Source organism: Cyprinodon variegatus, unplaced genomic scaffold (assembly GCF_000732505.1).
Source record: "Cyprinodon variegatus isolate N-32 unplaced genomic scaffold, C_variegatus-1.0 Scaffold142, whole genome shotgun sequence".
NCBI classification, from domain to species: domain Eukaryota; kingdom Metazoa; phylum Chordata; class Actinopteri; order Cyprinodontiformes; family Cyprinodontidae; genus Cyprinodon; species Cyprinodon variegatus.
The window spans coordinates 676,242-691,350 of NW_015150595.1; the positions used below are offsets into that span (position 1 = coordinate 676,242).

The 15,109-nt window shown below is 41.4% G+C and overlaps 1 protein-coding gene across 1 annotated transcript; it reads left to right on the forward strand.

Annotated features, from left to right (window-relative positions):
• The first annotated feature begins 476 nt into the window (after window positions 1-476).
• On the forward strand, window positions 477-14,050 carry LOC107086067 (protein NLRC3-like). Its single transcript, XM_015376808.1, has 9 exons — window positions 477-598; window positions 2,573-2,680; window positions 4,753-4,831; window positions 4,947-5,175; window positions 5,317-7,114; window positions 7,603-7,776; window positions 8,223-8,396; window positions 12,758-12,804; window positions 12,899-14,050. The coding sequence occupies exons 4-9, from the start codon at window positions 5,139-5,141 to the stop codon at window positions 13,438-13,440; spliced, it is 2,772 nt and encodes a 923-aa protein (XP_015232294.1). The 5' UTR covers window positions 477-598; window positions 2,573-2,680; window positions 4,753-4,831; window positions 4,947-5,138; the 3' UTR covers window positions 13,441-14,050.
• The last annotated feature ends 1,059 nt before the right edge of the window (window positions 14,051-15,109 follow it).

Below are 15,109 nucleotides of genomic sequence, written 5' to 3' on the forward strand. Positions count from 1 at the left end.
GTGCAAAATGACAGCAGGATATTATTTAACTGACTAAGATAGAAACTGTGCAAAATCCACATGAATGTAACAACTTATTGAGGTTGTTGGGAATTGTGGTGGTTATAGAGTCTTTTAGCTGCTGGAAGGAAGGATATGTGATAACGCTTCCTGGTGCCTTAAGCGTGCAGCAGTCTGTCACAGTCTGCCCTAGCTGCAGAGTACATAGGGAGTGAGGACCAGCTGTAGAGTAATCTTATTCCTATTGCACCCAGTAGAAGGGTGAGGATATTTGTATTATCTTTATACCACTGCAATGTACTGTGGAATTATTCCTACTTTATATGAGATTTTTTGTTTAACAATTAGGAAAAAAATTATATAATTGCAAAAATCATATACATAGATACAAATTTCAATGGCTGAGTGTCAAATAAAATCCAAGCATAAATCCATGACAATGTTCAATTTTAAATCTGAGTTTTTCTATCAGGTTTGATCTCAAAGATGAACCAGAATCAGAGGCAGAGCCAGAACCTAGCTGTGTGTCCTTTAAAAGTGACAGGTCAAAGGAACCTCCTCTTCTCTTTAAATCATCTGGACCTTCATCCTCAGAGAGGTGAGTTTTATCTAACTTCCAGGGACGCTGATAGACATTGGTGTGTGTTGAGTGCGGGTTAAATTCTTGATTGAGGGTGCAGCCTCAATCACTGCTGCTCAGGGAACATTTTTTTAATAAGGGTGTAACAGGCTGAACATGGAAATGTAAAGAACAGTACTCAGTTTTTATACTGGTTTATCATCAGTTTACAAATTCTATTGAATAACATTTAAATAACAAATCTTTTTTAGATAAAATGAGCTTTTTTTGCAGTATCTTGGTATGAAACATTTGTCTTTTGAAAAGGTCAATGACATGTGGTAGATTGTCTATGTGTAAAGAAATGTTATCATCATCATCATCTGCTATCTAGAATAATCTCTATAATGACTCAGCTTTGGTTCCACAAGAAGTGTTTTCAGAGCGGGATTATCCTACACAGATGGACACAGATCATACCAGGATTGCATCACTGCACTACAGTATTGAACTTGTAGGCTTTTAATTAAAAACAAAAGTATTTATTGAACCTGTTCTACCAGCCTCACCCATACCTGATCCCCTTATATTCAATTATATCTAGTTTTTTTAAGCTATTCTTACCATTTAATGTTATATTTATTATCGCTGTTGATTACTTGCCTGATTAAAATTTAGAATTTCATAAAAGTAGGAAATCGAAAGTTGGCACGTGCAGTCTTCTACTTGTAAACCTGACCAGGTCCACTTTGCTTTTCATCAAATGACTTCCTGTCTGATTGATCCACTCTGTTCTAGATTGATGTGGATTTCAGAAATAGTCCTGTCACCTATTCTAGAGGAGCGGCCAGCAGCCAACGTTTCTGGGACACTTTTGTAACGCTTTAGAATGCACCATAGCTCTTTCAGTGGAACCACTGACTGACTAAACTGCTGTGATCAGCTGCGACAGCTCACCAGAGCACCACCACTGTGTGGATAAGCCACTCCCACTTCTAGTAGAAGCAGTGGTTACAAACAGAACACCAAGACTTAAAGAATTTCCATCAGCCCTCCTTGGATGGTCGTAGATAAAAAGAAGCTTTTTAAAGAACTTCATACTGTCATGATCTGGGTACTGGTGACTGGCTTAATTACTCATTCCATTCACCTGTCCACCTCTGCCCGGTTTCTAATCACTGCTCATCTGATCCACCTGCTCCTACCTCTATTTAAGGCGCTTACATCCAGTCATCAGGGCCAGATTATTCTTGTTCTCTCTAGCCGGTGGTCAGAGTGTTTTTAGAGTGCCTTGTTTCTCTTTCCTGATCCTTACCTGTTCTACCTCTCAACCACTAAGCTTGCTCCTTCCTGTTCTGATCTGTTGCATGACCTTGCTTCAGACTTCTGGGGCTCTAAGACTACCTGTTTCTGTTCTGATCTGTTTGCTGGACCACTCTAAGGGACTCCTGCTGCCAACTCTCTGGGGCTGCAGCATCTGGGACACTTTGGGCGGCACCCGCCAGAATCTTGTTGGCGGCCCACCAGCTGGATCCTACCTTGATCTCTGGGCATGGACTGAACTGTTAAACCAGAGGTTCCAGCCTTAGACGCCCTAGCTGGTGCTACTGCTGATTCACAGATCGTTAATTTAGAAATAAAAGCTTTTTGAAGAATCCCACTGTCTGTCTTGCCTGAATACTGGGTCCTCTTTTTTTGAGTCATTACACATTCTTCTCCATGCCAGAGCTCAACATTGATCCTAATAGCCTTCCTGTTCCTTTGTGTTTTTGAACCAGTAGGATTGGTGATCAGGAACATGTTGGATGGTTAGATCATTTGTTTTTGTCTTGTTTGGATTCATTTGGAGCATTAACATTAATATCTATCTGGTTCTATTGTTTCTTACAGCATTACAATTTACCATCGGTCATAATGAAGCAAAGCTCCATCAGATTTGTTTTTTCCGCTTTATTTTTGGATTATTGTTTTACATTTAAACTAATGCAATTACAACAAACATTTTTTCGTCAGGTTTGATCTCAAAACAAAACCAGAACCCAGCTGTCTGTCCCTGAAGAGCAACAGGTCAAAGGAACCTCCTCTTCTCTTCAAATCATCTCAACCTCTATCCTTAGAGAGGTGAGTTTTATCTAGCTACCACGGGCAGTTCTAGCTATTTGATTATCCAGACTTTAAAAAGTTTTGGGTGCAGAGCACATAATTTTGGTTAGAATGTAAAAGCGTTAAACATTTCTCAACAGACTGTGATAATATCTTAAGACTATGTTGACCGTGCTGTTATCAGTTTTGTTGTTTTTCTTTTGATCAAAGTTTAGTTTTGCTTCAGCAGTGAATTACTGCATGGAAAATTGGGCTTTGTTACACTGTTTTATTTACAATGGAAAAAAACTCATAAGGTTATTCCTGTTTCTCCCACTCTGAAGGGCAACCATATCTGTCCCAAGCATACGGAGCAAAAAAGGTGCAGAGGAGATGAAAAAGATTCAATCTGTCTACCTGACTTTGGAGAGAATGGGAGAAAAAAAAAAAGCCAAATAACACTTATACTTTAACACAGATAGCAGCCCAAAACCACAGAAGCTAATCAGACTTATAATAGAAATATTTGCATTTAAAACAAAGTCTTTCAATGTGGTTTTACCTGTACTCTGCTGGCCTCTCTTAATGTAGAAAGAAGGGGCTCTACGTTGAGTGTCTCTTTGATGGCCAGGCTCCTCAACCTATCACTAAAGAAGTACCTGGTCAGCCAACGAAGGAAACTAGTTTCAGCCGCTTGTATCTGGGATCTTGTTCATTTGGCCATGACACAGCATATACATTATGCACTAATCCACCTGTTGTTCTCCTGCTCTATTCCCTCTTCACCTATAGACAGGAACCCAAAATATGTGAGCTCCTCCACTTAAGACAGGAGCACTCATTCAACCTGTAGAAGGCAAGGAAACTTTTTGTGGTCTAGAAGCATGGCCTTGGACTTTGAGGGGCTGATCTTCATCCAGAAAAGCTTTGCACATGGCTGCAAATTGCTCCAATGCATGCTGTAGGTCTTGGCAGGAGTGAACAAGCAGAGCTAAGTCATCCCCAAAAAGAGGATACAAAATCTTCTAGTTTAACCCATGGCTTTGCCCAGAAACCATGTTTATAAGCCTTACTAACAGGACCAGTGGGAGAGGGAGTCCAAAACATGCTTGAAATAGATGCAACTTAATCCTGGCAATGTGGACCACACTTTTGCTCCACTTGTACAGATTACACAAGTGGCCCCTAGTAAACGAAAATAATCCATACTCATGGAGCACCCCCCACAGGGCACCAAAAGAGACACGGTTGAATGTTTTCTAAAGGTCCACAAAGCACATATAGACCAGATCGTAAAAAAATCCAATGACCCTTCGAGCATCCTGTAGAGGGTGTAGCTGCTCCTCCAACTGCTGCTGATCAACAATCAGCCTGACTCTCCACCACCTTTCCTGAGAGGCTTAAAAGTTTGATCCTCCTACAGTTGTATCACACCCCATAGTCTCCTTTTTGGGAAAGGGAACCACCATCATGGCCTGCCATTCAAGCACTGTCTCTGACCACCATGGGATGTTTAAGAGTCATGTTAAACACCAGCAGCTCAAACAGATCTATGTAGTACCTCATGTCTCAATCCAGAGACATGAGATACTATAGGTGGCATCATCCAATCAAGAAGTTTATGGCCAGCTCAATAAATTCAACCTGGGTGATGAACAATGTACAATTTTGCCTGTTAAGGTCAGCAACTCCCTGATCCATTGTTAGCAGGGTTAGCAAAGTGCTACTTCCCCATCTGGAGGTACCAGACACTATGCTAGAAACATTTTTAGCCTGAACAATAGTCTCTGTGTTCTCTTAGAACCTCTCCCAGGCCTCAGTTTTTGCCTCTGCCACCTCCCGGGAAGCAGCACATTTGCTCTCATGGCACCTTTGTGCTGCCTTGGTAGCCCCAAAGAACAGTCAGGCTCAATAGGAGTCCTACTACAACTTGACAACATCTGTCACTGCCCGGCGTCAACCACTGGGTTCTGGGGTTTCCACCATTGCAGAAATTGCAGGCTTACAGCCAGAGCTAGTTGCAGCTGCATGCTCATTATTAGAACGTATCTATGTGAAAAATATAGGATTAATATTGTGTTTCATCCTATTTGTTCCTGGTTCCTCCACAGAGTTGACCAACAGAACTTAGAGGTTCCCAGTGGTCCATCTACCAAGCAGCACCAAGCCCACCTGGACTCCATATTTAAGGTCTGCACATCTACAGTACAACAATTCAGTCTGTTGGCAATAATCTCCATTCTGCACTGTAGTTTGGCTCCATGGTCTCCATCTGATATTTCCTTCATGTATCATATTATTCCAGCTGCTGGAGGACAACATTGTAGATTTTGTAAAAAATGAGCTCAAGAAGATCCAGAAGGTTCTCAGTCCAGACAACCCAGGACGCTTGGAGAATCAGACAGATAATGAGGATTTGTTGCAAGATCAGAATGAAGAGCAGAGGAAGAGTAGCAGAGAATCATTGACGAAGATCACTGTGAACTTTCTGAGGGGGATGAAGCAGGAGGAGCTGGCTGACCGTCTGTGGTGCAGTAAGAACATTTGTAGAAAGACTTACACTGATGGATAAGTAACATATTTACCAATGTCTAAAAAGATAGAATCACAATTATTAAAAAAAATCTTCATGATATTTTGTTTCTTTTTCATTTTTTATTTTTGTATTCATTTAGAACATCTTGAAGGGGTCTGTCAACATGAACTTAAATCTGGTCTGAAGAGGAAGTTCCAGTGTATCTTTGAGGGAATTGCTAAAGCAGGAAGCCCGACTCTCCTGAACCAGATTTACACTGAGCTCTACATCACAGAGGGAGAGACTGGGGAGGTCAATGACGAGCATGAGGTCAGACAGATTGAAACAGCATCCAGGAAACCGCACAGAGCAGAAACAACAATCAGACAAGAAGACATCTTTAAAGTCCAACCTGGAAGAGATCAACCAATCAGAACAGTGATGACAAAGGGAGTGGCTGGCATTGGGAAGACGATTTTAACACAGAAGTTCACCATGGATTGGGCTGAAAATAAAGCTCACCAGAATATCCAGCTCATATTTCCATTCACGTTCAGAGAGCTAAATGTGCTAAAAAGTAAAAAGTTCAACTTGATTGAACTTGTACATCACTTCTTCACTGAAACCAGAGAAATCTACAGCTTTGAAAACCTGCAAGTTCTGTTCATCTTTGATGGTCTGGATGAGAGTCGACTTAATCTCGACTTCCACAAGAAGGAGATCCTGACTGATGTTACGGAGACCACATCAGTGGATGTTCTGCTGACAAACCTCATTAAAGGGATACTCTATCCTTCTGCTCTCGTCTGGATAACTACCCGACCCGCAGCAGCCAATCAGATCCCCCCTGAGTGTGTTGGCATGGTGACAGAGGTCAGAGGATTCACTGACCCACAGAAGGAGGAGTACTTTAGGAAGAGGTTCAGAGATGAGGAGCAGGCCAGAAGGATCATCTCCCACATGAAGAAATCACGAAGCCTTCACATCATGTGTCACATTCCTGTCTTCTGCTGGATTACTGCTACAGTTCTTGATGATGTTGTTGAGACTAAAGAGGGAAAAGAGCTGCCCAACACCCTGACTGAGATGTACATCCACTTCCTGGTGATTCAAACCAAAGTGAAAAAGGTCAAGTATGATGGAGGTGCTGAAACTGACCCACACTGGAGTCCAAAAAACAGGAAAATGATTGAATCTCTGGGGGAACTTGCATTTGATCAGCTGCAGAAAGGAAACCTGATCTTCTATGAATCCGACTTAACTGAGTGTGGTATAGATATAAAAGCTGCCTCAGTTTACTCTGGAGTGTTCACACAGATCTTTAGAGAGGAGAGAGGGCTGTACCTGGACAAGGTGTTCTGCTTTGTCCACTTGAGTGTTCAAGAGTTTCTGGCTGCTCTTCATGTTCACAGGACCTTCATCAACTATGGCATCAACCTAATGGAAAAGAAGCAACAGATACCTGCTATCATCAATCGATTTTTCAACAAATCAGATGAAAATGTTCTCCACCAGAGAGTTATTGACCAGGCCCTTCTTAGTCCGAATGGACATCTGGACTTGTTCCTCCGCTTCCTCCTAGGACTTTCACGGCAGACCAATCAGAAACTCCTAAAAGGTCTGCTAACAGAGACAGGAAGTAGCTCCAAGTCAAATCGGGAAACTGTTAAATACATCAAGGAGAAGATCAGTGAGAATGTGTCTGCAGAGAAAAGCATTAATCTGTTCCACTGTCTAAATGAACTAAATGATCGGTCTCTAGTGAGGGAGATCCAACAGTCCTTAAGTTCAGGACGTCTCTCTGCAGATAAAATGTCTCCTGCTCAGTGGTCAGCTCTGATCTTTATCTTGGTTTCATCAGGAGAAGGTCTGGATATGTTTGACCTGAAGAAATATTCTGCTTCAGAGGAAGCTCTTCTAAGGATGATGCCAGTGATTAAAGCCTCCAACAGAGCACTGTAAGGACTCAGAACGTTACTGCTTTGATACTCAGAAATCTGTTAGAGATAATGTAGCAGCCATTCAAAATGGCCCTTCCCAGTCAAAACCCAGTCGAATGGCAGCAAAATCATCTCCAAATTCCAGCCACTGGCCTTCTCATGGGCATGCATATTTTTTTTTAAACCCAAAACCTACCCTTTAACGAAATAAAAGGGCCGAACAAGAAAAAAAAACTCCCCTTAGAACCTAAAGGCCAAAAAACAAGAAAAGAAAATTTAAGAAAAAAAATGAAGGTTAAAAAAGAAATCCAAGGGAACCACCAAAGGCCCAACAAGAAAAGGGAAAAAACTGAAAAGCGACAACACTAAAAATAGGGGCACATGGTGTCACTTTATTCACAATGATCCAGTTTTAAAAAAGGAAGCCCAGTCCTCATTTGACATAGTTTTTAATCATTAATTTTGGTTAAATGTTTAATATTAGATATTCTTCCTCATCTCCCTAGACTGAGTGGCTGTAACCTTTCAGAGACAAGCTGTGAAGCTCTGTCCTCAGTTCTTAGCTCCCAGTCATCCAGTCTCAGAGAGCTTGACCTGAGTAATAACAACCTGCAGGATTCAGGAGTGAAGCTTCTATCTGCTGGGCTGCAGAGTCCAAACTGCAAACTGGAAACTCTGAGGTAAAATTTTCTCAGTCCTTTTCATATCAGATCTCTATCCTTTAACTGCCTTTAAAGATTATGCAAATATTGTTTCAATAGATTTTTCTGACTGATATTTCCTTTAAATACCAACCCCTGCTGTATTCTTACTGTGGGTTTCATTTATTGATCAAAGAAATTGTAATAAGATAGTAAAAAGGTGAAAAGGTTAAACTACATTGGTTCTACTGTGACCAGCAGTTTGTCTTTGGTATTTTAGTTTTAGTTTTTTTCAGTTCCCAGGATTTCCATCCAACCGGATATCTAGATCAGATTGATCCAATAAAATATATATAATATTTTATTAATCAGATAAGTAGGCGTATAAAATGTATGTTTCCCTACTTAATTATTCTATTCATAACTTGGGTTCTACTTCAAGGTTGTCATCTTCTTATCATGTGTGCTGAATTGTGTTTCTGCAGCTTGTCAGGCTGTCTGGTTTCAGAGGAAGGGTGTGCTTTTCTGGCTTCAGCTCTGAGCTGCAACCCCTCCCACCTGAAACAGCTGGACTTGAGCTACAATCATCCAGGAGATTTAGGAGTGAAGGTGCTGTCGGCTGGACTAAAGGATCCAAACTGGAGACTGGAAGATCTCAGGTATGGAGGAACCTACTGCAGGTGTAGAAACAATCTGATAGAGGAGGAACAATGAGATGTGTCTTCTTTGACTCTTAATTCAGTTTTACAAAAACAGTCAGGAATATATATATATATATATATTTTCTTCAGCTTTTACAGCACTAGTGGTTCGTTTTTTTCTGACAGTAGGCTGACAGGAAAGGGGGTATGAGAGAGGGGAAGAGACACGCAGCAAAGGACCACAGGCCGGATTTGAACCTGGGTCGGCCACGTCGAGGACTAAGGCCTCCATACATGGGTCGTGCGCACTAACCATTGCCCCACCTGCACGTTCTACAATCAGAAATATTTATCCATTATGTGGTGAAATGCATTGACAAAATTATACTATTCAATTCAGTTTATTTATATAGAGTTAATTCCCAAGACACCAACTCAAAGCACTTTACAGAGACAATTCAATCAGATCATACACTCAGATTGGTTCATAGAGTTCTAAGAAAAACCAGCTGATTGCATCGATTCATTGACTCAAAGGCGATCCCTCACACCAACCATGCTTGTAGTGACAGTGGAGAGGAAAAATACCATTTTAACAGGAAGAAACCTCCAGCAGAAGCAAACTTATGTGTGAGCTGCCATCTGCCGAGGCTGACTGGGGTTCAAGGAAATAGAATCAGACATAGAAAAAGTATAGATACAAAAGGTAAATCTCAACCAGCTCCACAGACGACCACCGTCCAGGAAACACTCAGCCAGGCAGATGAGCTCTTAGCCAGCTCCCATGTCAGAGGATGAAGAGAGCACATACAGTTAGTCATAGTTTTGACTAACTGTAAATGGTATTTATATTGATAAAATTATCAATATAAAGTAAATCAATTCTGTGGTGCAACATGGAATTGAGGTATGGAGTGAGACATGATGACCCAGGTTAATCAGATTCAGGTCTGGGAAATGGACAGGCCAGTCCATAGCAGAAGTTTCTTCATTATGCAGGAACTCCTGACACACTTAAACGACACGATGCCCAGCATTATTATGCCAAGCTACTAAAGGGTATACCTACATTTCTTCAGAACCCAATAATCTTGAGTGGCAAATCATCTATTTAGTATGTAAAGAAATGACTCCATAATTTCTGGAATACATCCTATTTTTGAGCAACATGTCATTTCATCCATGGTCAATCAAGACATAAGCTCCTTAAAAAGCAGAAAGATAAAGAGTTTACTCCTAGATTTCTTGTTTAAGGCAATTTTGCTTTTGGCTTATGAACAACACATATTTATGAACTCTCTCGATTCGATCTCCTACTATCTTGTAAGGTTCATAAGAGAACCCTAGGATCACAATCCAGTCTCGTGGGCAGAATCTCCTACACAGATGTTCTGAATTCCTCCCTAAAGTCTCAGTCCAAAGGCGTTAAAGTAGGATGCCCTTGTTTACCTCATATGCTGCACACATCTGGTATGTCTGAATTAAAATAAATATATTCAACTTGTTTACATTCTCATTAACCAGTTATATTATAATAGCTTGCTTGTAGGACAGCCCAATCAATAGCAGGTAATGTACCAACTGTGAATCTGTTTTCTATTCATCTAGTTTAGAAATGAAAGAGTAAGGAGAACTCTCTCAGCAATTAGTAAAATTCTAAGAGGATGCCTTTTCAGAAGGGATACTTTGATTATTTTTTTCAGGGGGTTATTAAAGGCCACAATATGTCATGATACAGGACAGAAGGACCCAGTATTCAAGGCAAATCAGACAGTGGGATAATACAAAGTGTTACTGAAACAAGATTGACGAGTGGTGGATCCGCAGTATCAGCAGCTAGGGTGTCTATCACTGAAGCTCTGGTGGAGAGAAACACGGGTTAGTTATCCTGATAATCTCACGGAGGATAATTATCCATGAGAGTCACTAACCTGGTTTAACAGTTCAGTCCATCTGTGGCACCTGAGAGGTATATTTATGAAAAAACAAACTGCGGTGAATGTGAGCAGAGGTCTAAAAGAACGAGCTGGTAAAAGTTAACAATGATTTATTTAAAAGAATAAATTAACTAAAAAAAGAGAAAATGCAGGGCAGTAAGGATCAGCACAGTCAATGGATGAGTCTGTTTAAAAAGGATGAACTCTTAGCTGGCCCAAGGGGGGCGCATTCCTCTCTGGCGCTTGGTCCCCTCCAGCGCGCAGTCCTTTCTGACGCCAGGCGGCCGATCCTCCACGGCCACGGGTGAATCACAGCAGTGATCCAGCCACTCGCACTCCAACACCCATCCGTTCCTCGACGGCGAACAGTTGGAGGACTCTCCGTGGCAACTAGTCCTTTAATTCTTCCATCCGCCGCTCCTTTACCAGTGCTCGATCCAGCTTCGAATCCCTTCAACTGCACAAAATCAGAAAAACATGTAACACAGCAACCCAAGCTAAATCTAACAAGAAAAGTAAATAACTTCAAAATATAACGAGCAAATCCAAATCAGAAAAAAGAGACATGAAATTAACTTCAAATGGAAAAAAAGAGGCCAGATTACCACACATCCCCAGAGGACGAGGTAGGATCCAGCTGGTGGACCATCAACAAAATGTGGCGTGTGCTGTCCAGACTGTCCCAGATGTTGCAGCCCCAGAGAAAATGCAGGGGTCCGAAACTAAGTCAGGGAAACAGATCAGAACAGGAAGGCTCAGAGGCCCAGCAGTCCAAAGCTAGATCAGAACAGAAACAGGCTGGTTCAGAGGTCCAGGAGTCCAAAGACAGTTAAGGCAACCCGTTCAGACAGGAACAGACACGCTCAGTGGTTGAGGGGCAGAATGAGTCAGGATTAGGAAATCGGAATAACTATGGTACACTAAAAAACAATTCTCTCCACTGAGATCAGATGGAAACCGGCAGGCTCAGTGGATAAGAGTCATAACAGGTCAGGACTGTGAAATCTGAAACACTATGGTACAATAAAAAAAACCCTCTCACCACTGTACAGCAAAAACGAGAACTACAGAGAGCAATAATCTGGCCCTGGTGACTGGGACTGAGCAGTTTTAACAGAAGCAGGAGCAGGTGGATCAGATGAGCAGTGATGAGCAACAGAGTTAGACAGGTGAATGGAATGAGAAATTAAGCCAGCAATTAGTGCCATCATGAACCAATATATATTAAGACTTTTTTGCTTTGATAAAATCTTTAAGAGTAAAATCTTTTAAGAGTAATAATTCTCACAAGAAGACAGGAAGACATCACCACACTGTAATTGATCTGGAGATAGAAATTATCACTGGGTGCAGTAGATTTTCCAAATACGTAGATGGGGATGTTGGGGATGCAGCACCCACACTTTTCAGATTTGTTCACATTAATGACATATCTTCCTTATGCTCAAGTTTTACCTATGGAGTACCACAGGGATCAGTGCTAGGACCAGTTCTCTTTACTATATATATGCTCCTAATGGGTAGAATTATTGGGCAGCATGGGATTAATTTCCACTGTTATGCTGATGATACTCAGCTTCATCTGACTATAAATCCAGATAAAGCTAACCCATTACATAGATTACAGGCATTTCTTGAAGACATAAAAACCTCAATGACTCTTAACTTTCTGCATTTGAATGCAGAAAAAAACAGAAATTATAGTGTTTGGACTAGAGTATTTGAAAAAGAAGCTGATTAGTCAGTCACTTCATTTGGATGGGATTAAACTGATTTCAGATAATAAAGTAAAAAATCTTGGTGTTATTTGTAGCAAAAATTAGAAATATCCTGTCCACAGATGATGCTGAGAAACTAGTCCATGCATTTGTTACTTCAAGGCTGGACTATTGTAATTCTTTATTATCAGGAAGTCCACAATCAGTAGTTAAAAGCCTTCAGCTTATACAAAATGCTGCAGCATGAGTTCTAATTAAAATTAAAAAAGAGAGATCATATCTCAGCTATCCTAGCTTCTCTTCAATGGCTTCCTGTTAAATCAAGAATAGAATTTAAAATTCTTCTTTACTTAGTGTGAAGGATTGCCTTCGAGTCAATGAGTCGTGCAAACAACTGGTTTTCCTTAGATAGAAAACTTAGAATAAATTTGACTGGATGATCTGGTTAACTGTAAAGTGCCTTGAGATGAGGTGTGTTGTGAATTGGCATTATATAAATAAAGTGAATTAAATTGAATTTGGGGAACACCCACAATTTGTTTTTGTTTTTTTACTTGCAGTCAAAGTCCACTGATTCAGCTATTAAATGGCATGCTTTATGTGAGACAGGTCTCTCTCTAAACGATTTTTTTCCTTTCTCCGTGTGGGGCAATGTGTTCAAACATAAAATGTCCATGTCTGCACGCTAAACGACACTGATGGTCTGACCCCGTTCTCCTTTCAGGATGGAGCCTGCTGGAATCCAATGGTTGAAACCAGGTCTGGGAAAGTGTAAGTAGTTTGTCCCAACACTTCAGGAGTCATAATCAAAGTGTCAGTCAATTATCAATAACTGCAGATGGGTTGTGTTTGTTCTCCTTATCAGATTCCTGTCAGCTCACAATCGACACAAACACAATGAGCAGGAAACTCAAACTGTCTGAAGATAATAGGAAGGTGACACTCTTGGAGGAGCTTCAGTCATATCCCGATCATCCAGACAGATTTCATGTTCCTCAGCTGCTTTGTAAAACGGCTCTGACTGGTCGCTGTTACTGGGAGGTTGAGTGGAGTGGGGGAGTGGAAATATCAGTGAGCTACAGAGGAATCAAAAGGAAAGGAGAGAGTAGAGACTGTAGGTTTGGTTGGAATGATCAGTCCAGGAGTCTGAGCTGCTCTGATGGTGGTTACTCTGTCTGGTACAATAACAGACCAACATTCATCTCCTCCTCATCTTCATTGCCCTCCTCCTCCCCTTCTGTCACCAATAGGGTAGCAGTGTATGTGGACTGTTCTGCTGGAATCCTGTCCTTCTACAGAGTCTTTTTTGACTCTCTGATCCACCTCCACACCTTCAACACCACCTTCACTGAACCTCTGCATCCTGGATTTGGGTTCAGTTCTGGTTCCTCAGTGTTTTTGTGCTGAGTTGAGTCTAAAGAGTCTTTTTCTGCCAGAGAAATCCTCTCAGTGTTAAACAGTGTAGTCAATACTTGTCTGTCTCTTTAAGTCAGAAACATGTTTTCAGATTTACAGATTGAAACTATTCTAAATGCTGGACTGTTACCAGTCATGCCGCAAACTATAATTTAAATTTTGAACATTAATGAACCAATGTCCATTCAGTTTCTCTTTGCCAACTTTAAAAGGCTCTATTTATTGGACTTTATTGATCTCACAGTAGAGACATTTACCTCTGCATTTACCCCATCCCCTTAGGGAGCAGTGGGCTGCCATTGTGGGGCACCCGGGGAGCAGTGTGGGGTTAAGGGTCTTGCTCCGGGAGCCAGAGTGGCAGTCTGTGAGAGTGGGGCTTGAACTCACAACCTCAGGATTCCAAGCACTATGCCCTAACCACAAGGCCACCACGTCCCAAATTCCTCATCAAACACGCTTACAGAAACACATCCAAGGACATATTCTCTACCCCATAAGCAGGACACTGCCAAAAGGAGTTTGACACTCACTGGGAAATGTGATGCCCCCCTGCTGAGCTTGGTATAGAGGCTCTGCTCACTCCCACACTTAAGACATGAACACACCGGTTGCATACATATGTTTAAATTCCGATTAGATTTTTATCCATGTCACACTGACTGCAAATAGAAAGGCTCCGACTAGGCAGGGTGAGCAGATCTGCGCACATTTTTTTCCACATCTGTCACAAATTCAAAATATTTTCCATATTTGAGTTGGGCAGGTTATGAAAAGTTATTATTAATAAATAAATAAATATAAAAACACTGGCACAGCTATAAAGCAAAAGCACCACTTAAAGACTCGGGGCAGTATCTCAAACCAGAACAGGTAGAGAATGTTTATATGCCTACATCAGAAATATAATTACAACTATGTTTAAAGAAAAGTAAACAAAGCAATAAACACCGTGTTTCTATGCTGACTGAGGCAGAGAGGTCATTTTCAAGGGCTGGTTATACTCCTGCAGCAATGTGTCGTAGTGAGCTTGTCGCAGATATTTGATTTATGCCCAGTATTGAAGCGTGGTCAGCGCTATGTTAAAACACCACAACGCAAGAGGGGCAATCACGAACTAGCTGTGGGTCTAGATACGGCCGAGGCGGTGAGGAAAAGGTGGCAAGTTAGTGCGGCAGTGGGGGGCGAAAATCAGCAGGGATCCAGGTGGAAAAAGGGTCCCAGCGTTCTCGGGTAACTCGCTCTTCTAGCTGGACCAACTTCAAGAATTTTCCGCAATGGCAGTCATACAAACAAAACAGGCCGGTAAGGTACCAAACAGGAAATATGCATAGTGTAGAGGCCTCCTGTCTGCGGCACCGTCTGTGGTCACATACAATTTTGGAGAGGTGCAGCAGAGTGTCTGCGCCAGGGGCACATTTGCATTCACTGCGACTTACAAACAGATGACCTGGTTGCTGTATATAAATCAGCCTTCAGAGAGAGAGCTGTGAAGTTTATCGGAGTTTCTGTTTTTCATCTTTTTTTATTAAGAGGTGAGAGAGATATGCTGCACTTACCTGCTCTCTCTGAGAGAATCACTACTTTTTCCATTTTCTGGTCTCCTCAACTCCTATCATGGGTAAAGTATTATTTTTATTTTTCATGTATTGTTTTTGAATGA

Bases quoted from the DNA above. Each gene is read 5' to 3' on its own strand.
- LOC107086067 (XM_015376808.1), top strand. From the start codon at position 5,139: ATGAAGCAGGAGGAGCTGGCTGACCGTCTGTGGTGCA. The intron at 7,115-7,602 runs GTAAGGACTCAG...TCATCTCCCTAG, and splicing joins AAAGCCTCCAACAGAGCACT to ACTGAGTGGCTGTAACCTTT. The intron at 12,805-12,898 runs GTAAGTAGTTTG...TCTCCTTATCAG, and splicing joins GAAACCAGGTCTGGGAAAGT to ATTCCTGTCAGCTCACAATC.